The 27,468-nt window shown below is 44.9% G+C and overlaps 1 protein-coding gene and 1 long non-coding RNA gene across 8 annotated transcripts in view; one reads left to right on the top strand and one right to left on the bottom strand.

The window, feature by feature from the left end:
- The window catches only part of sorcs1 (sortilin-related VPS10 domain containing receptor 1), a 204,242-nt gene that overhangs the window by 83,609 nt on the left and 93,165 nt on the right, over positions 1-27,468 (top strand). For all 7 annotated transcript variants that reach the window (XR_007481580.1, XM_049721514.1, XM_049721513.1 and 4 more), the window contains exons 2-3: positions 11,169-11,236; positions 23,218-23,317. Coding sequence is in view for 6 of the 7 variants with exons in the window: in XM_049721514.1 (XP_049577471.1) it covers positions 11,169-11,236; positions 23,218-23,317 (168 nt within the window). In the remaining variant the exon portion in view is untranslated. The remainder of the gene's footprint in view (positions 1-11,168; positions 11,237-23,217; positions 23,318-27,468) is intronic.
- The window catches only part of LOC125969489 (uncharacterized), a 42,619-nt gene continuing 35,787 nt past the window's right edge, over positions 20,637-27,468 (bottom strand). The window contains exons 2-3 of the long non-coding RNA XR_007481600.2: positions 22,324-22,432; positions 20,637-21,139 (exon numbers count right to left, since the gene is read on the bottom strand). This is a non-coding gene — a long non-coding RNA (uncharacterized lncRNA). The remainder of the gene's footprint in view (positions 21,140-22,323; positions 22,433-27,468) is intronic.

Here is a 27,468-nt window from a genome sequence, read left to right as displayed (position 1 = left end):
TTTTTAATTTATATGTGTGTATTTGGGGATGGAAGGACTGCAGAAGCTCCCTGCCGCCCCTGGTGAGTGGTCGTTGAATGTATCAGCTGTAAAACAATCATTAAATGAAATGGGTTATTAATCCAAACAGGTAGGCTTTGCCTATTTTGTGCAGTGGATTGTTTGTATCTGTTGTTTGTACAGAGTCATAGTTTGAATGACTTTCACCTTGCTTGTGCTTTTGAGTGTATTTGTTTTCATTTGATTGGTTATGTGTGGTTTGCCTTTTTGAAATGAATGAATTCAATTCAATTCAATCCGATTCAATGCCCCCTCTCTTCATTCACCCTAACAACAGCGTAGTTTCATTATTCCCAAGATTACTGCACTGAATAAATTCTGTCTGAGAGCAAGGCGGAGTGCAACCAATCGAGAAGTAAAGCAAACAGTAGCGAAGGTTCCTGTTAACTGCAACTTGTTACATACGCATGCACACACACGGGTAGAATAAATTGTTTTGGCTCAGGGCATCAATAGCTCAGACTGTAAGCACTTGGACTCTGAAGTTAGAACAGCTTTGATTCCCAAGATGGACAAAAATCTAAAAACGGCAACTTGTTGGAAAGAAGGCTACTATTGAGATGCACAACTACAGCTAAAGTGGTCCATCACCTTTTGTGCACAAATGATGGTCATGGCAGTTCTTTTGAGAGTATTGCATCATCTGAATCCGTTCAGAATTGTGAAAAAGGTTCCTTCACAGGATTCCCCCAGAGGAATAAAATAAAAGGGAAAAAAACTCCCATTTTGCATCGGCTGACAACATCGCTGACATGTCACCTGCACCTTTAAGATGACCCTCCTCTTACTGTTATTGCAATTAGTGCCTTTGATTTACTACATTATATCACATTTAAACCAGCACAGGTGCAACATATGCGGAGGAGGATCTATGCAATTTGTATGTGTGCATCTATACATCGACTATTTGGAATTCAGTATAAATTCATTCATTCACTCATTCAGTTTTTTCATATCCTGTCTCTTACAGTTGAGGTGTAGGCTATAAATAATGAAAATTACAGACCTCTGTCATAATGTTAAGTGGAAGAAATTACACAATCGGTGGCTAAATAAATACTCTTGCTTCCACTGTATTGTCCGAGTATTAGTGGACATATGGGTGAAGGCCCAGCCACCAGACGCTCGCCTTCAAGCCCCATCTCCAGGCCTGGCTCCAGAGGGGGCCCCGGTGACGAGGGAAAACGAGGTCCATTTATTGTACTCATCATAAGGGGTTCTTGTGAGCCGTGGTTTGTCTGGCCCCTCACCTAGGACCCTTTTGCCATGGGTGACCCTACCAGGGGCATGAAGCCCCAGACAACATGGCTCCTAGGATCATTAGGATCAAACCCCTCCACCACAATAAGGTGACGACTCACGGAGAGGGGTTTTAATTTCCATCCATCCATCCATCCATCCATCCATCCATCCATCCATCCATCCATCCATCCATCCATCCATCCATCCATCCATCCATCCATCCATCCATCCATCCATCCATCCATTTTCTATACCGCTTGTCCCCATGGGGGTCGTGGGTGTGCTGGAGCCTATCCCAGCGGTCATCGGGCAGTTGGCGGGGGACACCCTGACCCGGTTGCCAGCCAATCGCCAATATTTAAAACATAATAACTCTAATAATCTTTGAAATCATTTTATTCCAAAAGTGAGTGCTATTTATGAATTGAAGACTGATTTGAAACAACACTATTCAGTTTCTGTTTATGCATATGCACTGTAAATTCTAAATGAAGAAATTAAATGTGCCAAATAAAATCTCACCAAAGGCGTCATATTGAGGAGGGTAGCTCTGACAGCAGGCCATCTCTGCTGGCCCTGACTTTGTTGTATTTACAGTAGGAATAGCCCGTAAACCTAATTGGCATGGACTGTGATGGGGCATATGCACTTTCCAGTGGGAGTCCAACTGACAGGACCTCTCACTGAGGACTGCCCACGTAGTCTCCATATGTGTGAGACGGAAGGCCCCATATGCACACTGCCCTTCAACTAATGAAGAGTTATACCTCCACCTATTAGTTGGTTTTACAGTTCTTCCCTGTACAGTGTACAGACACGTACTCAACTATTTTCACTCAAACATTGAGTACAATATATTAGCCACAAGGGACATGAGGGACGCAAGAGCTCCATCTTTGTGCACATTGAAATGCAGTGATTGCTTTGTCACTTTTATCTCGAGACTCAAAATCATGAATGAATGAATGAATACAGCGCATTCCTGTGTGCTGAATGATCTCTGATCTTTCGGATTTTGGAGCGCATTTTCCCAAAGGAAATTATAGAAATAGAAATAAGGTCAAATTGACACCATCAAAAATATACATTATCGCGTGTGGTTGTGTGGTGTAAAAGTGAAATATAAAGTTAATATTGAGCGATTTTTATAAAACCATAATATAAAAAACTGTCACAACCTGATGTATTCATTTATATTAATAATGTAACCCATTTGTTGTATCATCTAATAATTGTCAAACAAAAATGATTTGTTATTTTAGATTTGGGGTAATACATAATACATACCGTAATTTTGAACTCTCCTTCCTGCAAGAGGATATTTATTAAGAGAAAGAGAGTGGGGGTTGAGAGTTGACAGGTTTGGTGAACCCCCGGCCTCTGGTAAGATCAGAGCAGGGGGTGTTTTACGATGTTGTGGGAAACAGAACAACTTTGATTGCTTCCTCTGCAGCTGGTCAATCAAGCAGAGGAAGCAACCACTTCATTTTACTGCGTTGTGAGAGCAAGACAAGATTGGTTAATCATTATAGTCTACATTCCAACATAATCCTATGATAAAGATAACCTGGAAAACCCTAACAGTGTTTACTCTCTCGCCCCTTCTCCAAGTAAAGTCATTTCACAATCGAGTGTTAGTTTGTTACCTTGAACCTTGGTTTTTTTTTTTTTTTTTTTCAGTAATATTGATATTTTTACATCTTTTACAGTTAAAAAAAAAAGATTTTTGCATAATCTTACAGTCTTGTTTTCCTGCTTCCCTGCACTTGGGTCCCAACTGCAATAAGAATGACTTAAAATCTCCAATCAAAATACACGACCTCCCCTCACACTGGCACTCTGCAGGTGCAGAGTTTGATTCCCTCCTGTTGCACATTCAAACATGCTTAGCTGTCATGAGATGGGAGAAGAGCGAAAGATTGAAGTCTCCTTAGACATCATTTGGCTTTATTACAAGATGAATTTGAAAGTAAACAGGTAACTGTACATTTCTGGTAGTCCATAGTTTGTTCGATGGTGAGTAACATACAAAGAGAAAGATTGGTTCCGTTGCTCTATCCCATTTAATCATCTCTCTCGCTTCACTTTACTTTATAGTGCTGATCCTCATCCTTCTTCATAGCTCCTTCGGGACACATTTGACTCTACTTCGTGGGTGGGGGGAAGCTCCTCACTGTCGCGGCACCCTGCAGCCGTACCATTGCAGTCAGTCCAACAGTGCTGACATTCTCTGCTTAACAAAAAAATGGTTGCCCATTAAGGCACAAAATAACAAACACCCCACAGCCAGACTATCGCAGTCAAGTGGCAAGATTATTTTTCATCAACAGCAATTGCTGCATAAAGGCAAATACAAGTGCTGATACTCTTCTCAAATGAATGTCAGAGCCAAAAACATAGTCCAGAGCAGTTTAATGATCATTTATTGACAAAAAATTTGGAAAGGTACAAATTGAGGAGGAAGAAAATAGCAGTGATCAAAACTAAAAGGAGAATGATGTTGCCTGTCATGTCTTCCATCACTAAAGCAAGCAAACTGAAGCACTTGTGTCGACACGATTCCTTTTTTCATGGCTGCCTGGATGGACGGTAAACTTCATTAACCAAGAGAAATGGGCCTTGGGTGCAGAGTTTTTCAGATTGATTCGCTGGCTGTCTAGCAGCACCCAGTTACGTGTAGTGAGGACAGCACTGTGCCACAGCAGATGACAGATGCCACTGGAGTAAAATAGAAACAAGAAGAAAACGCGCGGCAAACAACACAAGAATTGCAAACATCGAAATAAGCAAACAATTAGACAATCACAAAGCGATGACACATTGACCCATGAGTGGGAATGTGCTTTTTCATTTTACTTTTGCACTGTTTTCAGATGCCACCACAGAGAATATCGGTGAAGAGAAACAAAAAACATGAGGATGACCATACAATTGGAAATACAACTTAGTGTGATGTGGGAAAGTGTAACCTTTCCCTTAGCAATCCAAAACCATATGAATGATCAGCCGTCTATCCATTTTCTCAATCCCCTTATCCTCACGGGGATCGCGAACATTCTGAAACCAAACTGAGCAGTCTTTGTGCGGTAGTCGTGGTACACCCTGAACTGGCCAATCGTAGGGCATACATAGACAAACAACCATTCACACTCACAATCCCACCTACAGGCAATTTGGAGTGGTCAAACAGCCTACCATGCACGTTTTTGGGATGTGGGAGGAAACCGGAGTATCCGTAGGAAACCCATGCAGGCACGGAGAGAACATGCAAACTCCACACAGGAAGGCCAGAATTGAACCCTGCAACTCTGAACAGTGAGGCGGGCATGCAAAACAGTTTACCATGCCGCCTGCGTGTATGATGAATGCAATGGATTTTACTAAGCTTTTACAACCAACACTGTTGAATATTGCATAGCAATACAATACAATACAGTACAATACAATACAATACAATACAATACAATACAATACAATACAATACAATACAATACAATACAATACAATACAATACAATACAACACAACACAACACAACACAACACAACACAATAATTATATAATATTACAGTTTAGTACATCTTGACCAACATGTCAGGCCTCACCAAAGGGTCAATAGCTTTACTGTACAGCAGACCGATCCCCAGACTGGGGCAATAGTTGACATTTTAAGAGGATGAGTGATTACAGTCTAACTGTGCACATGGTGTTTTTGTTTTGCTTTGGTCTTTTTTGTGCATTGCATAAACTTGTAGATGGGAAGGGCCCGGTATGACCCATCCGTAGGCACAGATCTGACATACATATCCACTTGTATGACAGTTAAGAATGTGAATGTTATTGTCACTTAAAACATAGTGTCGACATTAAAACTTTTTTTGACCTGGCTTTTTGTGCATGGAAGAGATGATTTACATACATATATGAGACCTCAATGTAAATATTTTTTTTCTTTACTTGTTTGAATGGATCATTTTAGATGATGTTGCCAGAATAAACCCTTACAGGTGACCCATTATTGCTCAGTGAGGTAAAGTTTTGTTATTACACTAACAGCATGTGTGAGGTCATGTGAGACTTTGGTTTGAACTCTAGAGGTTTATGCAACTTTAAATGCATGCTTTAGATGCGTCGCGGCTTTTTGCGGTGTCACTTTATACAATTATAAAAGTAACTGTAAGGGAACGGACAGTACAGCCAAGTGCGTAGCGACGGACTTTATTGGAGAAGGGGATGATGGGAACAGCGGGCGCTGGAGCGGCGATCGGGCTGGAGAGGACAAACGATTCTGCGGGGGTTCCAAGTAGTCAAGCGAGTCCGTATCTTCGGGACTGATGAGCAAAGCAGCATCAAGGGACAGACTGACACTCAGGTCTGCACTGGCGGCGCTGATATAGTGCTGTCCATGAGCCCGTGGCAGGTGACGGCGATTCCATTGACAGGGGGGCGTGGTCCTGTCGCCGGTGGCACCAGCACGTGACAGAACCCCCCCCACAAGGGACGGCTCCCGACGTCCCCAGGAACCAAAAACAAAACAACAAAAAAACAAAAAAGGAAGGCAATTCCCCGGGCGACCAGGTGGGGGGGTCAGCACACCGCCGAAACGTCCGACACCTCGCCAGACGCAGGATCGACGGACGCGGGAGCAGAAGACCCCGGTACCGGCGGGCAAGACCTCCCCTCGTCCCTCCTCGGGCGCCCGCGCCGAGGACCCAGTTGGTCCGGATGGCAGCGATGGAACTCCGTGATGAACGAACGGTCGAGTATCCAGCGGCTCGGAACCCAGGAGCGGTGCGCGTCGTCATAACCCTCCCAGTCCACGAGGTATTGGAGACCACGACCGCGCCGCCGCGATCGGAGCAGGGAGCGGACAGCGTAAGCCGGGCCCCCCTCAACGAGCTGGGGCGGCGGCGGCGGAACGGGCGCCAACGCGCTCTCATGGATGGGCCGCACACGGGACACGTGGAACGTGGGGTGAACCTTCATGGACTCTGGAAGGAGAAGACGGACTGCGGCCGGGCCAATCACCTTCTGAATAGGGAACGGTCCAACAAAGCGGGGCGCCAGTTTGCGGGATCCTGCTCGCAGCGGCAAATCCCGCGTCGAGAGCCACACACGCTGCCCCACTCTGTACTCCGGAGCCGGTGTCCGGTGCTTGTTCGCCTGGCGGGCGTAGCCTGAAACAGAGCAGAGAAGAGTGACCCGGGCCCTCGCCCAGGCGCGATGACAACGGCGGACACAAGCCTGGGCCGACGGGCACGCCGCACCACGCTCCTGGTGGGCGAACAAGGGTGGCTGGTACCCGAAGACGCAGTGGAAAGGCGAAAGTCCAGTAGCCGAGCTGGGGAGGGAATTGTGAGCGTACTCTACCCTGGGAAGCTGTTGGACCCACCCGCGCTGGTCCCCGGCGGCCATGCATCGGAGAGACCTGCCCAGTTCCTGGTTCAGGCGCTCCGCTTAACCGTTGGACTGAGGGTGAAACCCCGAGGAGAGGCTGGCCGTGGCGCCGAGGAGTCGGCAGAACTCCGTCCAGAAGGTGGAAGCGAATTGAGGTCCTCGGTCTGACACGATGTCTTGTGGGAGACCGTGGTGGCGAAACACCTCCCGCACCATGATGGACGCCGTCTGCTTCGCAGATGGGAGCTTAGGCAGAGGGATGAAATGCGTCATTTTGCTAAAACGGTCCACCACCGTGAGGACCACCGTGTTTCCCTCAGAGGGGGGGAGGCCCGTGACAAAGTCGATCGACAGGTGAGACCAGGGACGCTGGGGGACCGGCAAGGGTTGAAGCAGCCCGGCCGGAGGACGAGTAGACGTCTTGTAGCGGTTACAAATTGAGCAGGCTCTGACGTAATCGCTGGTGTCCACTTGCCAGGTGGGCCACCAGAAACGCTGTGCCACCACGTACCTCGTGCGTGCCGCGCCGGGATGACAGGCCAGGCGTGAGTCGTGCGCCCATTGCAGCACGGACGACCGCAGACCTTCAGGGACGAACAGGCGACCCTCCGGGCAGTTGCTGGGGCCGGGTTGATCGCGTGATGCGGCTTCCACTTGGCGTTCGATCTCCCATGTAAGAGCCGCCACCCGAACTGAGCTCGGGAGGATAGTGGGAGGCGGACCCTGTCCCTCCTCCCCCCCAGGAAACAAACGCGACAGGGCGTCCGCCTTCGCGTTACGGGAACCCGGTCTATAGGAAAGAGAGAACTCAAACCGGTCAAAGAACAGAGCCCACCGTGCTTGTCTTGCGTTCAGCCTCTTGGCCGATCGCAGATACTCCAAGTTGCGGTGGTCGGTCCAGACGATGAACGGAGTGGTGGCGCCCTCCAGCCAATGCCGCCACTCCTCCAAGGCCAACTTGACGGCGAGGAGCTCCCGATTCCCGATGTCATAGTTTCGTTCCGAGGCCGATAGACGGCGAGAAAAGAAGGCGCACGGGTGGAGGCGATCGTCTTGGCGGCTACGTTGAGACAGCACCGCCCCGACACCCACGTTCGAGGCGTCCACCTCGACCACGAACTGTCTGTCGGGATCGGGAACCCTGAGGATGGGAGCGGATGTGAACCTCCTCTTAAGCTCCTGAAATGCCCGTTCTGCCCGTTCCGTCCATTTGTACGGGGAGGCGGGGCTGGTAAGGGAGGTGAGGGGCGCGGCCACCGTGCTGTATCCACGGATAAAACGGCGATAAAAGTTCGCGAACCCTAAGAACTGTTGCAGTCGCTTGCGTGTTTCGGGAACAGCGACCGCTTGCACCTTCCCAGGGTCCATCTCGATGGATCCCTCACGCACCACATAGCTGAGGAATTTGACAGAGGAGGCGTGGAACTCGCACTTCTCCGCCTTCACGTAGAGCGAATTCTCAAGGAGACGGCGCAGCACCGCCCGTACATGCTTGATGTGCTCAGGGAGCGAGCGGGAGAAAATGAGGATGTCGTCTAAATAAACGAACACGAATTTGTCCAGCATGTCTCGTAGCACGTCGTTAATCAGTGACTGGAAAACCGCTGGGGCGTTGGTGAGCCCAAACGGAACCACCAAGTACTCGTAGTGTCCGCTCGGGGTGTTGAAAGCCGTCTTCCACTCGTCTCCCTCCCGGATGCGGATCAGGTGGTAGGCGTTGCGAAGATCCAGCTTGGTGAAAATGGTGGCTCCCTGAAGGCTCTCGAAGGCGGAAGACAGAAGAGGCAGAGGGTATCGGTTCTTCACAGTGATCTCGTTTAGTCCCCGGTAGTCGATACACGGGCGTAGCGTGCCCTCCTTCTTCTTCACGAAGAAGAACCCCGCTCCCGCAGGTGAAGAGGACGGTCGTATGATACCGGCTGCCAGGGACTCCCGGATGTATTCCTCCATAGCCCGGCGCTCAGGAGCGGACAGGGAGTAGACGCGTCCTTTGGGAGGGAAGGTGCCGGGTAACAGCTCGATAGCGCAGTCGTAGGACCGGTGTGGAGGAAGAGAAGTGGCCCTGGCTTTACTAAAAACCTCCTTGAGCTCGTGATAAAACGCTGGAACATTGGGGATGTCGGGACTGTACCTCGGCGGGGCTCTGCTGAGTGGGCTGGTGGCCGCCTTCAGGCACGCCTGATGGCAGCGTTCGCTCCACTGCCGAACAACCCCCACCTCCCAGTCCAGCACCGGGTTGTGCTGCCGCAAACAAGGGTGCCCCAGTATGAGCTGCTGTCCTGGGAGGGAAAGAAGAAAAAACTGGATGGTCTCGTGGTGATTGCCCGAGAGCAGTAACTTAATTGGTTCCGTCACGAAAGCCACCTCGCCGATCAGACGGCCATCAATGGCACGTGCGGGAATAGACGGGCTCAGAGGGAGGAAGCCGACACCCCACTTGCGTGCCAGGCTAATGTCCATGATGTTCCCCTCCGCGCCGGAATCCACCAAGGCCGCCACGTTCTGGTCGCCCGCCGCGAGCTGGACGCGCGCCTGTAGCGTGAGCGTGCTGGGGCTGGGAGAGCCGGTGCTGGTCGAGCTCACGCGGATCCCCCGACGCCGCGTGAGCTCCGGCCTCTTTAACGGGCACCCCGCTACCCGATGGCCCCCCTCCCCACAGTAAAAACACAAGCCCAGTGAGGGGCGTCGACGGTGCTCCTCCGAGGGAACCCGAGCCCCTCCCAGATCCATGGGCTCGGCGGGTGGTGTGGTTGGCGGGTCCCCAGCAGACGGAGGAATGTGACCACACGGGTTTCGCGGGGACCTCCTCTCCCGATCGCGCCGCCGCGTCTGGATCCGCCGGTCTACTCGGGCCGCCAAGTCCATCGCGCCCCTCAGGGTTCGCGGGCGATCGTACGCAACCAGTCCATCTTTCATGTACTCAGCGAGTCCGTTTAGGAAGGTGCTAACGAGCACCGGCGTGTTCCATCCGCTGCTGCCGGCCAACGTCTGGAACTTAAGGGCGTACTCTGCGACCGATCGGCTACCTTGACGCAGCGTCGCCAGTTCCTCGGCGGCGTCCTCGGCGGCGGATCCCAGGTCGAACAGGCGGAGCAATTCCTCCGCGAAGGCGTCGAAGGAATCGCAAGCCGGGGCCATCCTTTCATATTCGGCCAGGCCCCACAGCCGCGCCTCGCCCGTGAGGTGGGTTAGGACGAACCCGACCTTGGCTGATTCCGACGAAAACGTGATTGGCTGGAGGCTGAACATTATGCGGCAGTTCGTCACGAATGCCCTCACGTGCTTGGGATCGCCGTTAAACTTCTCGATGTTGCCAAGGCGGGGCTCCGGGACGTCCACGAGCGTCCTGGCCTCGGCAGACGAGCGGTGCGGGGGTACCGTGACAGCCGGGGACGCAGCCACCGACAGTCTCTGGAGGGCTTGGGCCATCTCCTGCTGCTGTAGCTGTTGCTGCTGACCAACCTTGATCAGGTGCCGGATGTCGGCAGACAGGCTGCTGACGGCGGTCTCGGCTCGCTCCAGTCGACTCAATGCCGTCTCGTCGTTCGCTGGCTGCATAGCGTTGGTCAGTCTGTACTGTAAGGGAACGGACAGTACAGCCAAGTGCGTAGCGACGGACTTTATTGGAGAAGGGGATGATGGGAACAGCGGGCGCTGGAGCGGCGATCGGGCTGGAGAGGACAAACGATTCTGCGGGGGTTCCAAGTAGTCAAGCGAGTCCGTATCTTCGGGACTGATGAGCAAAGCAGCATCAAGGGACAGACTGACACTCAGGTCTGCGCTGGCGGCGCTGATATAGTGCTGTCCATGAGCCCGTGGCAGGTGACGGCGATTCCATTGACAGGGGGGCGTGGTCCTGTCGCCGGTGGCACCAGCACGTGACAGTAACAAATATTAAATTTTACAAAAGTGTTTAAAAATACATTTTTTAAAAAACAAACAATAAAGTGTATAAAACTACAATAATGGTTCATAAAAGTCTTGTGCGGATATTGTAACAATGTATTTACTCTTTTTTTAATCTATTTATTTAAATAATGTTTAGGAAAATCAGTTTGACTTTAAAATGTTTACTGTTTAAAAGTACAATATACAGTGCTTATAAATACCATACAATACAATAAAGGTTCATAAAAGTCTTTTATGGATATTGTAACAATATATTTTCTCTACATCGGGGATTTTCACCTATCGCGGGTGGTCTTGGAACCAATTATCCGCGATAAACGAGGGATTACTGTATTTATATTGCAGTGAAGTAATGATGAAAATGATCTATAAACAAAAACATGAATCACATTGCCATAAAATATGGATCACACAAAATCACAAAGAGGTAGCTCTCACCTTCAACAAGAATGATTTATATTTATATGATGATTGAATTGATTCATATTATATATTGAATAATAACAGACAATCACTCCAGTGTTCAAAATATTTAAATCATCTATTTGTCATCTTTTGCAGGTGATTTTGATGCTGACCAAATTATTTGACTTCAACCTCAACAGTGTTACTGAGAGCTCACTATGGAGGTAAGCTATTTATATTTCAAAGTGCCAATGATGGAACATTAAAGTTACATATTTCAGACCAACACCCCCAAAAAAAATGATTGCAAAAACATTGGGCATACTCACTACAACAGTATTCTTCAGACTGAAACACTCATCATTCATGCATTCAGTAGACTGAAGAGTTTGACCCCCAAAACAAAAACTGACACCAGGGATAAGAAGGCAAACGTTAGGCAATGTCAAGACAATACTTAGTGACAATACTGAAAGAAATGTCAGATACTGCAAGGAAAGTATTTGCACATAGAGTGGAATCTAGATTTAAGAAAAAAAAAATAAGGTCTAAAAACACCCCGTACGTTTAAAAATATTTTGTAGTTCTGTGTAATGTAAAAATGCCCTGTAGAGTACAACGTGATTGTAAATAAACATCGTTATTGTAAATAAATATTGAGAATTTTTTTTTAGAGTTTATCCAAAACTAGGCAAATTTACAAGGTGGAAAGGGCAAGTGGAAACTTGGTGACAAAAAGTAGACTAGATTTTAAAGTGGCAAAAGGCAGTAGTGGCACAGATGGTGTAATATGATTTTGGTGGATTTGATTGAGGCGCAAGAAGACAGATTCAGCGCTCAGTGAAATGTGCGTGTTGCATGTCATCTTATTTCAATCTTAAGTATAAAAACTGTATCGGGCAATTCTTCAGAATCGTTTTAGACATCCATTCATTCCTCCCACGTTCCAAAAACATGCATGGTAGGCCGATTGACCACGTCATAATGTTCATAGGCTTGATTGTGAGTATGGATGACTGTATGTCTATGTGTGCCCTGCGACCAGTTAAGGGTGTCCTCCGCCTTCCACCCAAAGACTGCTGGGATAGGCTCAAGCCCGCCCACGAACCTTGTGAAGAGTGTCTTACGGATTTCATGGCAACTTCTTAAAGTGGCTTGCATCATACTTATCTAATCACAGATAGAGAGTTGTCAGTGGTGCTCAATCCTCCTGGTGTCATGTTACATTAGGAGTTCCACAAGGTTCAGTTTTGGGTCCTTTAATGTTTAGAATACAGACTGCTATTAATGGCCCAAACCCTTTGACCTATACTCGTGAGGACCTCCTTACAGAGTCATGAGGGTAGTCGGACGGCTTAATCTGTCAAGCCATGTCCTTTAAAAACATCAAGGAAACAGTTTCAAAAAAAATTAACACTGTCGACCAAGAGGTCAAATTGTTTGAAAAGGGTGCACGGCCGTTAGCAATTTTTTCACAGAAAGGCTGCAAATAGTTTGAGAGGGGTTAAGAACAATGTCACTAGTTTTGAATTATTATAATTTTGTGACGGACTCAAGTATCTTGCGTCTGTAAATGAGTGAGGGGGGAAATGTAGCGAGTGCAGTGTCTTCTGTGATGTAGTCCATATGTTGGTCTCTCCTGGTGAAGAAGGAGCAATGTTGAAAAGCAAAGCTCTCAATTCACCGGTTGACCATTGTTAGAGATTTGCTCACTCCAACTTATTTTGCAAGAACCACACGGGAGACAAGCAAGTTCTTTTAGACACCTGCAGGTGGAGAGTTCACTCGCTCCAGGAATGAAGTCTGAAACTCTCCCAACTGCAAGGACATATTTATTAAGAGAAAGAGTCGGGGTAAGAGTAGACTGAATAGGAAGCCCTTGTGCTCTAGTCAAAACATATCAGGGGATGTTTTACGACCTTGTGTAGGATGAGAGAAGGTAGGTTATTTATTACCGGTTGCATTCCAACATAATCATACGGTAAGGATAATTTGAAAAACCCTAACATCTCCCTCCTGTTTTATCATATGATTATGCCACCGCAAACAACAAAGACAAGTCAAAAAAAAAAAAAAAAACACACACATATATATGTATAATGAAGAAAGAAGAATAGTAAAAATAAAAAACAACAAACAATGATAGCAACACTTTCCAGTGAAGATGAGGCATTACCTTGATACCCCAGATCAAACTTATTGTGTAAGCGAAAAACCTGCCGGCCAGATGTTATTAGCAGGAAAATTCTTACACAGTCCCTTTGCCTAAGGCGACCAGAATGCTAACAATAAAAAACAAAACAAAAACACAGAAACAGTACATCATTGTATCCATCACTTGCGAAGCATTTTCGATGGCCAAATCATCAAGTTTCTGTAAAACATGCTCAACAGAACAGCATCTACGCAATCCACGTTTCATTATCGTCATCACATCCGTCATCTCTAAGAAGTTGTATATGAACTTGGGCTACAGTAGAGGACACAAACTTCGACACAGCAGACTTCAAACATGGGATAACGCAGGACGTAAACAAGCACAACACCACCAGCACAACAAGCACAGGAGACAGCAATTTCAAAAGCAGTTGCCACCAGTTGCCAGAGAATAGCCACGAAAAGAAATCAAACTGATGTGGGACCTTGTCATTAGACATGGCCTGCTGTAAGTTCTTCAGTGAATTCATGGCGTCGTTGATGTGGGTGTCATTTTCTCCTGGTATGTATGTGCAACAGGAAGTCCCAATGATGTGGCACACACCACCTTGTGCTGCCGTCAACAAGTCCAGAACCATCCTGTTTTGCAAGACCATCAGTCTAATAGCCTGAATCTCTCTATTTTGTCCATCGTTGATTTGCAGTGAGAGATTCACAAAGGATTGAAAACGATAGTTCAGTGTCTCGATGAAGAGCGATAGTTTCCCAACCCCAATCTGAGGAAAGAGCGCAAGGACAACTTTGTCTCCGACGGACCATACTTTATGGTCGTCTGGAACGTTTGCACCCCAGACAGGGTCATGAGGGTCGAAGGTTGCAACTGCCCTGCGTCGACGTCCAGAAGAGTTGTGTGCTTCTGTTAGCTGATGATGTCGTATCCTGTAGGTGTGGTCCATCACCCACACTGGTGCACACACTCCTGTCCAGTTGGCGGGCAGCATCGGATAAACCTTGTGACCACAAAACCACCAGCCATTCTGTATGAAGTATGTTCCGTTCGATGGTGTAGCCATGTTGGTTGGAGAGCCCTCATCACCTGAAATGGCTCTCTTATCTTGACACTCATCGGTGATGTCCAAAGCTCCCATCCAGTTTCCTCCTGTCGAGCAGTCGTCGTTAATTCAGACGTGGGTCTTGTTACCTTGGATGTAACATGTGTAATTCACTCCAGCTGGTCTCTCTGTGTAGGCCACTTGTGGTATTGTTCGTCCTATAACAGTCACATTGAGATTTGTCCAGAATAGCTGATCACAGGCACCGTCAGCAAGTCCAGGGCGGTAAGGGTCGGCATCTTTGACTGTGACAGCACGGTGTTGATATCCAACTCTTGGATGCCGTGTCCCTGTAAAACAATGCTCTAGACTTTCTTGCTACGTTTCACACAATAATAATGATGAGTAAATCATCATATACCTCTCGTGCATACACTCCAACAAACGTTAAGCAGATGTGAGATAACTTGCATGAAGTCTACTCAACTAAACATTGAGTAAATATGGGATAACTTAAAAACTGTCCCGGTCAACAACAATTCGTGTCTTCACGGACATCTTTAGCGTTTCCCTGCAGCAGGCCATCGTCCCCTCGTGTTTCAAGGCTGCCACCATCGTTCCTGTGCCAAAGAAACCTGCACCGTCCTTCAATGCTTCAATGACTACCGCCCTGTGGCACTGACACCCATCATCATGAAGTGCTTTGAGCGGCTGGTCATGGAGCACATCAAGTCCGTTCTCCCCCCCACCATTGACCCTTTCCAGTTTGCGTACCGTGCCAAGCGGTCCTCTGAGGATGCCATCTGCTCTGCCCTCCACTCGGCCCTCACCCACCTGGAGAGAAAGGACTCATATGTGAGGTTGCTGTTTGTGGACTTCAGCTCTGCCTTCAACACCATTGTGCCGCAGCGACTCATCTGCAAACTCGACGAGCTGGGCCTCAGTACCTCCCTCTGCAACTGGATACTGGACTTCCTCTGTCAGAGGCCTCAGGTGGTGCGTGTTGGCGACAAAATCTCCGCCAGCATCACGCTGAGCACGGGGGCCCCCCAGGGCTGCGTGCTCAGTCCATTGCTCTTCACCCTGCTGACGCATGACTGCACTGCGACCTACAGCGACAACCACATAGTGAAGTTTGCTGACGACACGACTCTGGTGGGTCTCATCACGATGGGCGACGAGACTCGGTACAGGTCGGAAGTTGACCTTCTGACCACGTGGTGCAGGGACAACAACCTCCTGCTGAACGTCAATAAGACCAAGGAAATCATTGTTGACTTCCGGAAGGGTCACACAACACACATTACAGAATCAGAATCAGAAAACCTTTATTGTCATTCTACATAGTACAATGAAATTGTAATGAAATTACCCCAATATTAGCCAAATTACATTGGCTCCTGGTCCATTTATGATGAGACTTCAAGGTTCTTCTACTAACCTATAAATCACTGCATGGCTTAGCGCCTTCATATCTCGTCGACCTAGTCGTTCCTTATGTTCCGTCTCGTAACCTTCGTTCGCAAAACGCTAGTCTTTTAGTTATACCGAGGGCCAAGAAAATGTCTGCAGGGTCTAGAGCATTCGGGCTCCAGAGCTTTGGAATGCCCTACCAATGGATATTAGAACTACTACCTCAGTAGAAACATTTAAGACACGTTTAAAGACACATTTCTATGAGATGGCCTTTAACTAACTTGATGGCCGATTTGGCCGGAGTTTGTTCTGTTCTCTCTGCCCACCTCCTCCCCGGCTGGGGAGGGGGTTAGGTGGCTCAAAAACTGATAGCGGCTGGCTGGATTCTCGGGGACCAGTTCGGGATGGAGGAGCTGCGGCTCGGCCCCCTTGAGGACACTGCCAGGACAATCGAGGGCACCTCCGACATCCATTTTTTTTTTTCATTGATTTTCATATTATGTATTACTTGTGCACTCTCTGCATCCATTACAACCTGGTGATCCTGAAAGGGGGATCCTTCCATTTGTGGTCCCTTCTCAAGGTTTCTCATTTTCCCCTGGCAGGGTTTTTTTGAGTTTTTCCTTGCCCTTTTGGGAGCTTATGATCAGGGGATGCTTTGAGAATAATTGTCAATTTTGGCTATGTGAAGCCCTTTGAGACTGTTTGTGATTTAGGGCTATACAAATAAACTTGACTTGACTTGACTTGCCGCTGATCATCGACGGTGCTGTGGTGGAGAGGGTGAGCTGCACCAAGTTCCTGGGGGTGCACATCAGTGAGGACCTCTCCTGGTCCGCAAACACCTCGTCACTGGCAAAGAAAGCTCAGCGCCGCCTGTACTTCCTGCGGAAGCTCAGGCGTGCATGTGCTCCTCAGGCAGTCCTGTCTACATTCTACCATGGCACCATTGAGAGCGTCCTCACCAGTTGCATCGCTGTCTGGGGTGGTAACTGCACTGAACAGAACTTGAAGGCCCTGCAGCGTATAGTGAATACGGCTGGTAAGATTATTGGTGCTTCGCTCCCCTCCCTGAAGGACATTTACACCTCCCATCTCGCCCGCAAGGCAACCTCGATTGCCAGAGATGTGAGTCACCCGGCTCACTCTTTGTTTGACCTTCTGCCCTCTGGGAAGAGGTACAGGAGCCTGCGCTCCCGCACCACCAGACTCGCCAACAGCTTCTTTCTCCAGGCTGTTAGGGCCCTGAACTCGCTACCCCCTTCTGCGTAGCGTGCGGCACTGTTGCGCTATTTTCGGGAATGTCTGCTGTACGCACACTTGCTCCTTTTTTTTCTGCTCCTCTTATTTATTTATTTATTGTTGTGTTATTTATTCATTATTTATTCAGCACGCTTTTGTTATACTTGTTTACTTGTTTGTCTGTTGTGAGCCATGTCTTGTCACCGTGGGATAGGGGGGAACAAAATTTCGGTTTCTTTGTGTGTCTTTGGCATGTGGAGAAATTGACAATAAAGCTGACTTTGACTTTGAATTTGACTTTGATAAAGAACTTCTCTTTAGCTAGACAAAGAACAAAGGTGTTCTGTTCACAACTAGTGAGGGCCTCTCACAGGTAAGACAAGGAAGGGAGTATAAGAACTCCCTAAAACCTGGCAGATGTGTTGGCCTTGAGTGAAGGTATGAGACCTCCGGTTCAGGCCGGCCAGCGCTTCTACAAAACTAATTATCCTGACATTTCCCCACTGTTTATCACATATTTGCTCTAATTCACACATCACCGTAAACAACCCCTTTTCTCGACTCTCAGTCGTCGGATCACATTCATGAGGACAAATATGTTTACACCAAAGGATAAACGTTGCGATGTCATCATTCAGAATCCCATGGATCTGGGAAAAGTCTGGTAACACAGATGCAGGAATTTTGCCATCAACATCATCATGTTGCCGCTCAGACATTAGGTATATCTGAGCAATCTCGTCCTCCATGGGCGATATTACTGTAGTGGCGAGACAATTAAACAGAGCACGAAGACACGGTATGCAACATCCATACAAGGTGAGCATAGCAGCAACACTGCAATAGATGGTAAAATTGAGGACGCAATGGCGTTATACTTCCCAAAAGCATTCATCCACTTGTAGTGCTCTTTCATCCTCGTTTTGAGGGATCGCAGGCCTGCAATCCGTCAGGCTCCCATCAGGGGCGGTGTTGTTGGGGATGAAGGTGCAGCATTGTTCTCCAAACATTGCGCAGACGCCTCCTTTCTCAGACAACAACATATCATGAGCATTGTGGTTCTGGATCGACATTAGGGAAGGCGTGGCTAGCTGTTCATGCACTGCCTCGAGCCCCGCTTGTGTCCGTTTGCCCAATTTCTGCATGTTGTAATGGATGTAATTCATCCTGTCTACGTTCCTGTTCATCGTTCACCAGCAGCAAATGGAGGACTCCCATCCCGCTGCAATTTGGTCATTTAATTCTTATTAATCATGAACTCCTCTAGGGACTCCAATTGCATCAATTTCGGTCAAATCATCGTCGCCTCTCAAATTTAAAGATATTTTGGTTTTTACCAGCTTTTTCCCCAGATCTTGGCATGTTGATGTATATACAATTTCGCTTGACTACATTCTCTGAAAGCAATGGCTTCTTTTTTTTCTTTTTTCTCTCAATGGATATTATATAGACTGCTCTGTCACACACTTCACAATCCAGTAGACGTGACAGATTTCACACAATCTTTGGTCAATGGCAACGGTACAACATAAATAATCGGTCGCACATCCATACATATGACATATTCAATTTTTTTCTGTCTTTGCAGCTTGTTTTGCCATAAGCAATCAATTGTTTCTTTTTTCAGTTACTCTTATAGTTAGTTACCTGAAACTAATTATCCACATTCATTCTAGATATTCATCCCATTCTTTAACATCTACAGAGGTTGTTGACAAAGTACACATATAAACATCATACTTTCATGGCAGTCCAGATCCGACACAGCATATCATCCTGCAAAGGTCAAATTGATCTTTTAAATTGGAGGCATTCAGTGTTTTTGTTTTTGTTGAAACAAGCTCTACAAAAAAAAATTGTTTTGTTTTGAAAATGTTTTGAATATGAATCAAATCCATATGTTGTATAAAGCTAACTGACCTGCCCCACTATCCCTCCTCTTGAGCCATGTGACACGCACCATGGCTCAATATTGCTCACCATTTGCATAGGTTCTTTGGTGGGGTAGGTCATTTATAGATGCCATTCTCTAATCTTGCCCCTTTTTTTCGTCCAGAATTGAATTTCACTCTATGGACTTTGTCGCTGCACATCTTTAAAAATGTTTCAGTGATTTAATCTGCTTCTTGTGTATATAAAATTTGAAGTGTCTTTTGCGCTGCAGCTTTATGGTTCTGTCTGCAAGCTTGTTACCTCTTGACACCTTATTAGTCTCGTGTGTGTGTGTACTGCACACGTGCACATAGCTACTTTTCGTGGCAATTGGACTGTTTTGACAACTAGCTTAGCAAGTAAATCGATGCCCTCCCCGAATGGGGAGTGACTCAGCTAGCAAATGATTAGACATTTTCACTTTCTTGTAGTTTCTTTAGTTACTTTTCAATCGTTTTCTCATTGTTTATCACAAGAATCTTAGAAATTTGAATACGAATCAAAACGTATGTTTTATTTTACTCAATTGTATGATTTAGAGAATCCATATGTAGTAAAGTGTTGTATTACTACATATGATTTCATCATCATTTAATTTGACTTTCTTTCCAAAACGCTTCTTAATTTCTCAGTTCACACATCTTCTACATGTGTTACTGGTTCTCCAGTTTTTTCTCTAGTTAATTATCAATCCAAAAGCTACATTTTCTTTTTAGCATTCAACCTGCTCAAAATCACTCTTTCATCAAAGTCGCTCTACTAATTTTCTATAGTAGTCGCCAACGACTTCAACCATTCAACCTTTCATTCAGGCAATCATTCATCAATGCTCATCATATGCATCTCACACAGTCTCCAAAAAGGAGTCTTCTTATCACATTGGTCCCATTTCATCCAAGCTCACCACACAACATTCATATATCATTTTCAACTCAAGTTTCCTGGTAGAACAATCCACCAATTCAAAACTTTAACTAAAACAAACAACTGGCAAATTAATCTGAATTTTTTCTTTGTTTTTAAATTTGAAGAACTCAAACTCTCAGATTTAGCTTGCATTTAGAATTTTGCATAAATAATTATAACACAACCAATCAATTATTCCTATTAAATGTAGCATTGCAAAATCTTAAATTCACAATTTAGCTTCTCCCAATTCCTGAAAGCATGTTCTGTTGTTTTGTTAACTCCGAATTTCTCATGAGGGCTTGACACTAACATGCACTAGTGTGGATTAGTTTCTGCTCGCAAACAGATTTCTCTCTTTTTCTTTCATTTTTATCTGTCAAAATTGTTTCAGTTCTGCGGTGTAAATTGAATAGACAACAGTCTAGCAAATTTCTTTATACTAAAAGTTTAGCCAATCTTCATTATTTTAACACATACGCACACACATGCACAGCTCTCGCGTGCGGAAGGTAGGTCCCAGCACCAATGATTCGTCACAGGCTGGCCATTTCCTGTGGTCGATCATGAGCTAGTCCCTCCCATGCACACGAGGACAGCACATTCTAATTTTATTTATTTATCTTCTAGAAGCAAGTTGCATTTCTTCACCACTTGATTTGCATATTTTAACTTCAGTGTAACACAATTTGATCCCTTTTCATTTGTAATTGGGCATACAAACAGCATTGTCATACTTCTTGTGTGGACAGGGGCTCTAATAAGTGCAGTGTCTTCTGTGATGTAGTCCATATTTTGGTCTCTCCTGGTGAAGAAGGAGCAATGTTGAAAAGCAAAGCTCTCAATTCACCGGTTGATCATTGTTAGAGATTTGCTCACTCCAACTTATTTTGCAAGAACCACACGGGAGACAAGCAAGTTCTTTTAGACACCTGCAGGTGGAGAGTTCACTCGCTCCAGGAATGAAGTCTGAAACTCTCCCAACTGCAAGGACATATTTATTAAGAGAAAGAGTCGGGGTAAGAGTAGACTGAATAGGAAGCCCTTGTGCTCTAGTCAAAACATATCAGGGGATGTTTTACGACCTTATGTAGGATGAGACAAGGTAGGTTATTTATTACCGGTTGCATTCCAACATAATCATACGATAAGGATAATTTGAAAAACCCTAACAATCATTGTTCCTATTCACCTTAACATTCACGAGCTCTGGGTTGTGAACAAAAAATAAAACGAGATTGCAGATACACCCAGTTGAAATGCATCTCCCCATCAGGTGTCTGGGCTCTCTCTTTCGATAGGGTGAGAAGTTTGATCATCTGGGAGGTGTACAGAGTAGAGCCACTCTCCGCCATTGAGAGGACACATATGAAATGGCTTCCGATGCTTCCTTAGTGGTGAGGTGTTTAGGACACATACCACCTGGGCAAGACAGAGAACATGGGCTGTAATTTCATAGACGGCACATGTGGAAAAGCTGGCATATATTGACCTCAGTACAAGCCCCAAATCTCACTATGCCTGTTTGCCAATTTAGCAGGGAAAATGCTTGAAGATATGTCCAGCAGATCACAATTTGATGTCAGAAAGTTGCTCCGAGGCATATGTATGCCTGCTATGACACCGTCAAAGGTCCACAGACATATTTAGGTTTCCATCATTCTGAGTTTAATGAGCGTACCCTTTCTTGAATACAACGACTTGCATGCATTTGCAAAAATTACACCCGGTCCAACCCAATTTTGCATATGTTTAGACCACACCCTGTGCCAAATTTAAGGCTCTGGTCTCATGTCTGGTTTGGTAATGTCTCGAGAAGAGCTGGAGGCATTGGCTGTGGAGAGAAAAGTCTCAGCTTCTTTGTTTGGGTTGCTGCCTCCGTGACTCAACCCCGGATAAATGGAAGAAAATGCATGAGAGGTTGCATAAAAAATAAAGGGTTCCCTCGTGTGGTTGATTAAAACAATACCACAAGTCAGTATTTTTAGTGTGTTGTGTGACGCTTCTCTTGGTGTTAAATAAAAAAAATATCTAAGATGCAAACTATTAAATGATCAAATCAAGAAAATGTGATGATCAAACCAATTGCATTGTGCTTTATTTTTTTGTCTTAATTGATTACTACTTCTAAAATACACATTATCCAGATTACAGTATGTGGAGTACTATAGATACTATACTAATACCAATAACTATTCTGTAATGGCCAAACAGTCTTCAGTGGTCTACTTTTTATTTAAGATTTCAGCTTGAGCAAGGACTGAGCTCAGCTTTCACCACAAGTGTATGAGCAATAGAATGTTTGTCTCTTTTTAAAATATACAGTAATTACATTTTCCTCTGAGATCCAAATCACATTACTGGATATCAATTTCATTAACTTCCATTTCACAAGATTATATCTGAGTCACAGTCCAACTTCACACATCTGTGAGCAGTAAATAAAGAGTCGCTTGCTAGGTGGATACATATCAGTCGGGATCATTCTCCCTTAGAAACTATCATTTATCATTTATTGCATCTTTCATCATCTTGTAATCTGATGAGTTTGGACTGTTTTATTGGTCAACTGTGAAAGTCGCTGTGACACTGAAAATGAGTCATACCTTCAATGGTTCGTCTAAAGAAGCCTCTGAAGAGCAGATCAATAACCCGATGTCACTATCCCATGGACCAGAGGGTTGATGATTCTGGAGTCATCCGGAATAGTGCACCCTGAGGAAATTGAATTCTTATCATGGAACCCACAAACCAGGCAGTGATATATACAAAGGGACAGTAAATTTGCAAGCATGGCATGGATATTTCTCTTTTGCGTTCAGGGGGCTCTCTAACAGATCCTTCAGTCTAATTTAAAACTAGAGTCAAACTCGATTGGAATGTTTATACAACTGACTTTTATTTTTGAAATCAAGGAATATACTTGTATACCAAGGAATATACTTGCTGCTTATATGATGGATGGATGGATGGATGGATGGATGGATGGATGGATGGATGGATGGATGGATGGATGGATGGATGGATGGATGGACGGAGACAGACACATAGATTTACAGACAGACTTATTGTTCCGTTATGAATTTTTTTGACTCAAACCCATTTGGGTTTTTGGGTTTTCCTTTACTTTAGCGTAGAGGCCTTTTTAACTGAATGTGAGATAAAGAACACAAATGTCTGCATAAGCCTCAATCTGTGCTCAAACTACATGCATGTATTCTTTTTCCCCACTCGCGTTATTATTTCTCAGAATTTAGGTAACGCTAATTCAAATCTCAAATGCAGGGCGTATTATATATGTAATAATGAATCAGAGAAAACCAGTACTGTGGCCATTGTAACGTGCCCATTGCAATCCTGGGAGAGAGCCTGTTGATGTATTCAGCTCAATAGGGACTTAATTATATCAGTGCCTTAATCCATGTCAAACTCGACTATCACTTTTAATTGCAGCAAGTCATTTTTCAAATGTTCACCAGACCTTTCTGATCAAATTTCAGGTCAACTGACTATGGAGCAACATACCAGAAACTGAATGACAAAGTTGGAGCAAAGACAATACTCAGTTATTTGTACGTGAGCCCAAACAACAAAAGAAAGGTAACACTGCACATTTATTACATACTTTGTTTAAATACTGTAACTAGATTTCACAATATCAAGCAATGCATTTTATTGTTATTTCTTGGCCAGCAACACAAGTGCCTTCAGAGAGGATGCTGGTGGCACCTCAGGAACTCAGCAGTCCTAAAAATGCCAATCAAAAATCAGTTGTGCTCCTACCAATTGGGGTTTAAAAAAAAATGTCACACTCAGATTCAATGTTACATCATGAGTCACCTAGAACATGATCATTGCCCACCACCTACACAGGACCACTTGAGCATGGATAGTGCGTTTAATGGCCTCTAAATGTTCCTGCTATCTTGTTTAATAACATTCAAGTATTGTAAGTGGTCATCTTAGCTTATGAACTTTTAGTTTTAACAAAATAGTTGACACTTTAAGCAAACTGATGTACACACAGAATGGAAATCTTGACAAAGTATAGTATGTTGGAAGAAAATTCTGAATTTGCTTGTATCTATAGGTGCCAGAGCTTAACCAGCAAAGGATTTCATCCAAGTAATAAGAAATGCATTATATTAATAGCTGTCACTTTGTCCAAATACTTTTAACCCCCTTTGAATGTAAGTATTGTGAGCTTCATAAAATGTCTGTATTTTCTTAATTGTACAGTCAACATTTTTAAAATTAAAACCTTAGCAGTCTTGTAAATATAATCAAAATTATTCCACTCATCTGTAAATCCCATTTATATGCAAATTATTCAGATAGGTTTCGATAAACCAACAGCAAAAAGAAACTCTAAACTCTAAATAGCTCCTCAAAACTTCCAAACCTGCATGTTCTCTGACCCTGAACGTGATACCATGTGACCGCTGCTGTTGGCAAACAAAATTCTCTATTGAGCCAATGTAGTGCAAGTAAATTAGGTTTCTGTTGCTGCTGGGAATTGAGGGAGAAAAGTGCTGAAGGGCACTGGCAGATAGAGAAGACAGAGAAGTAAAAGAAGAACAAGAGAATGAAGTAAGTCATTCAAGAAAATGGGGAGACGGCAAATACAGTAAAAAGGCAATTACTGAATATGCATTCAGAAAGTGAATCATGAGTAAAGTAGTAATACAGAGGTATAACCCAGGACTGCTGGGACAAAAGTCTAAAGGCAACATGGCAATTCATCAATTTGCATGCTCAGGAAGTACACGAAAAGGTGCATTGCTGGTATGGCATTTGCCCACGTGGCACAACTTCATAAATTCTTCTTCTATCTTCATAAAAGATACATGCCTTGTCTTTGATAATCTTATTTTTTGCAATGCAATTTGAAATCATACCACTAACAGGAAATATGATTTCTAATTGTGGTTACCGTATTTTCCAGACTATAAGCTGCTACTTTATGCACAAGCTTTGAACTCTGGGGCTTATAGTCCAGTGCGGCTTATCTATGTATTTATCATGGTTTTGATGATATTATATAGTTTGTGAATATCCTCTTACATATGGAAATAAAAAAAATAAAAAAAACAGTGGCTTATTCTCCAGTGCGGCTTATATATGAACAAAACAGTATTTTCCCTGAATCTTAGATGGTTCGGTTGATATTTGGGTACAGTTTATAGTCCAGAAATCACGGTACTTTACAAGTTAAAGTTAAAGTTCCAATGATCGTCACACACACATCTGGGTCTGGTGAAATTTGTCCTCTGCATTTAACCCATCCCCGTGTGATTTTGATACATCCCCCGGGGGAGAGGGGAGCAGTCAGCAGCAGCGGTGCCGTGCTCGGGAATCATTTGGTGATCTAAACCCCCAATTCCAACCCTTAATGCTGAGTGCCAAGCAGCAGGCAATGGGTCCCATTTTTATAGTCTTTAGTATGACCTGGCCGGGGTTTGAACCCACAACCTTCCAGTCTCAGGGCGGACACTCTACCACTAGGCTACTGAGCTTTATTGATTAAAAAATGATTAAAATGACTTGCAAAGTCAACTGGCTTGGTTATAAAAACACCATACACTGCAACAAATGATTGAAGTTGCTCAGCTTCATTGAGTGTTTTCCCAAGTATTAAATTCTCATTTTTACACTTACTCACTTTACACAATTTGCTTAGATACGTTTTTGTATTGGGCCTCGCGGTTCGGAAGATAAATGAATGAGTGAATTCAGTCTAGGATTCTTTTCAAAGGAGTCTATATTCTTGCCAAACACCAAGGCATTAGTTCAGTAGATATGTCACCCTCATCCGCTCTTATGATCAAACGATAAGAAACATCATGCCGAGAATGACTGCACATTGATTTTTCAATAAAAGGGGGTCTCGATACAATAAATGACCTAAAACTATAAATCATACAACAGCGCCTTCGATAGCCACCTCTCTCTTTGACACAGTCATCCAGTGAATAAGAAATATAATATGGAACTGCTCTTACAGGGGGATGCGTTTTTCATTATTACATCGAAAAATAAAAAGATTGATGATGAGGTGGACTGTGTGGACTGCTGTATATTTCCCTTGTTTGCCCATACCGATCATGCATCTCAGGTCAACAGGGGTGTGGTGGCCATCGGGAATTTGGGGAGTTTCCCGACATGTCACCCCCCCACCTTCGATTATGTTTCAGTGCTTACAGCCACCATCCGCATCCCCCAATACCCGTCGACTGTTACATTTCGGAAAAGTAATGGTTAGCGTCCACCCCAGCAGAAAGCCGACCCCACCTGGCAGATGACTGCAGAATAGAATTGTATCGACTGATTACAATATTGTACTTGCCAATCAGATATACAGTATCTCACCTGCCTGGGGGACCAAACAGCTTACATTCAGCCATCTATTGCGTAGGGATCAAGACTGTGGAAAGGGAGGTACTCTAAAATGTATTGAAAATGTGGACTTTGAAGGACATTATGAATAAAAAATGTATTCTTGCATATCATGTGCAATACAGTGGCAACACTGCACTGCACTACAGGAGGACATTTTCCACAAAAAAAAAACTTTACCTCATATTAATTTAAACCATCATTTGTATCTTTCTTAATGCAGTCAGTTGGTCAGGGATGAACACCATGGTGCAGACCAAATCAATTGCCAAATAAACTCGTATGGTTCCAAACACACTAGTGAGATTTGCATGTGATGTGAAAGCCCCCACCCCCCTGCCCACTGCATTTGATTGGAGCTAGATGAGATAGCTCGAGCATCTAATTAGGATGCCTCCCTGGTGAGGTCTTCTGGCCATGTCCCACCGGAAGGAGACTCAGGGGACATCCCAAGACACACTGGAGGGACTATGTCTCCCGGCTGGCCTGGCTGGGGAGAGGGAGGGTTGGGATATCCTGCTGAAGCTGCTGCCTCCACTACCCGATCCCAGATAAGCGGTAGATAATGGAAATTGGAAATGTAAATTGCCCAAAGATGTGAGTACAAGTGTGGATGGTTGTTCTGTGTGCCCTGCAATTGGCTGGAAACCAGGTTGGTTGTCTCCTGCCTACCGCCCAATGACTGCTGGGATAGGCTCCAACACACCTGCGACCCCTGTGGGGACAAGCAATACTGATAATGGATGGATGTACAATAATAACAATAATAATTGTGTATTTACAGACTCAATGGTCTAGATCAGACATGGGCAAACTACGGCACGGCACTACGAAAAATCACTTAATAGTACAATTAAAACATATTCACACTAAAAAAACAAATAAATTGTCAATGACCTCAGAGGAATTTAGTGTACCAATGCTTAGTATACTACTATACACTACATCAGGAACGGCTCCAGAAATTTCTCTCTCTCCCGGGGCTAAAGGGGGCTTGACCGATACACAAGGAGGCTCGTAAAATTAATAAATACATTTTATAATATCAAACAAAATGCTGGAGGGGCTTAACTGAGATTAAACAGGTTTTGGTCGGGCTATCAAACCAGTGTAGCACTATCCCTGCATTACATACAAGTGTGTTCAAAATGAGAAAGGAAGCCAATTAAAGGGAAAGGCAGGAACTAATTCTGTCAAGTCTGTTAGGGGTCTGGGTGAGCTAAAATGTCAAGTCAGTGTTCCATTAGCCCTGACAGTAAATGCCTCACATCAAAAGAGCTGCGTTTGTTTCATCCACTGGATCAAACATCTGGTAGCACCTCACCGATGCAGCAGAAAGAAACCAAGTCAAAATT

The sequence above is a fragment of the Syngnathus scovelli genome, chromosome 5 (assembly GCF_024217435.2).
Source record: "Syngnathus scovelli strain Florida chromosome 5, RoL_Ssco_1.2, whole genome shotgun sequence".
In the NCBI taxonomy this organism is placed as follows: Eukaryota; Metazoa; Chordata; class Actinopteri; order Syngnathiformes; family Syngnathidae; genus Syngnathus; species Syngnathus scovelli.
This window is presented reverse-complemented; position numbering and strand designations above follow the sequence as displayed.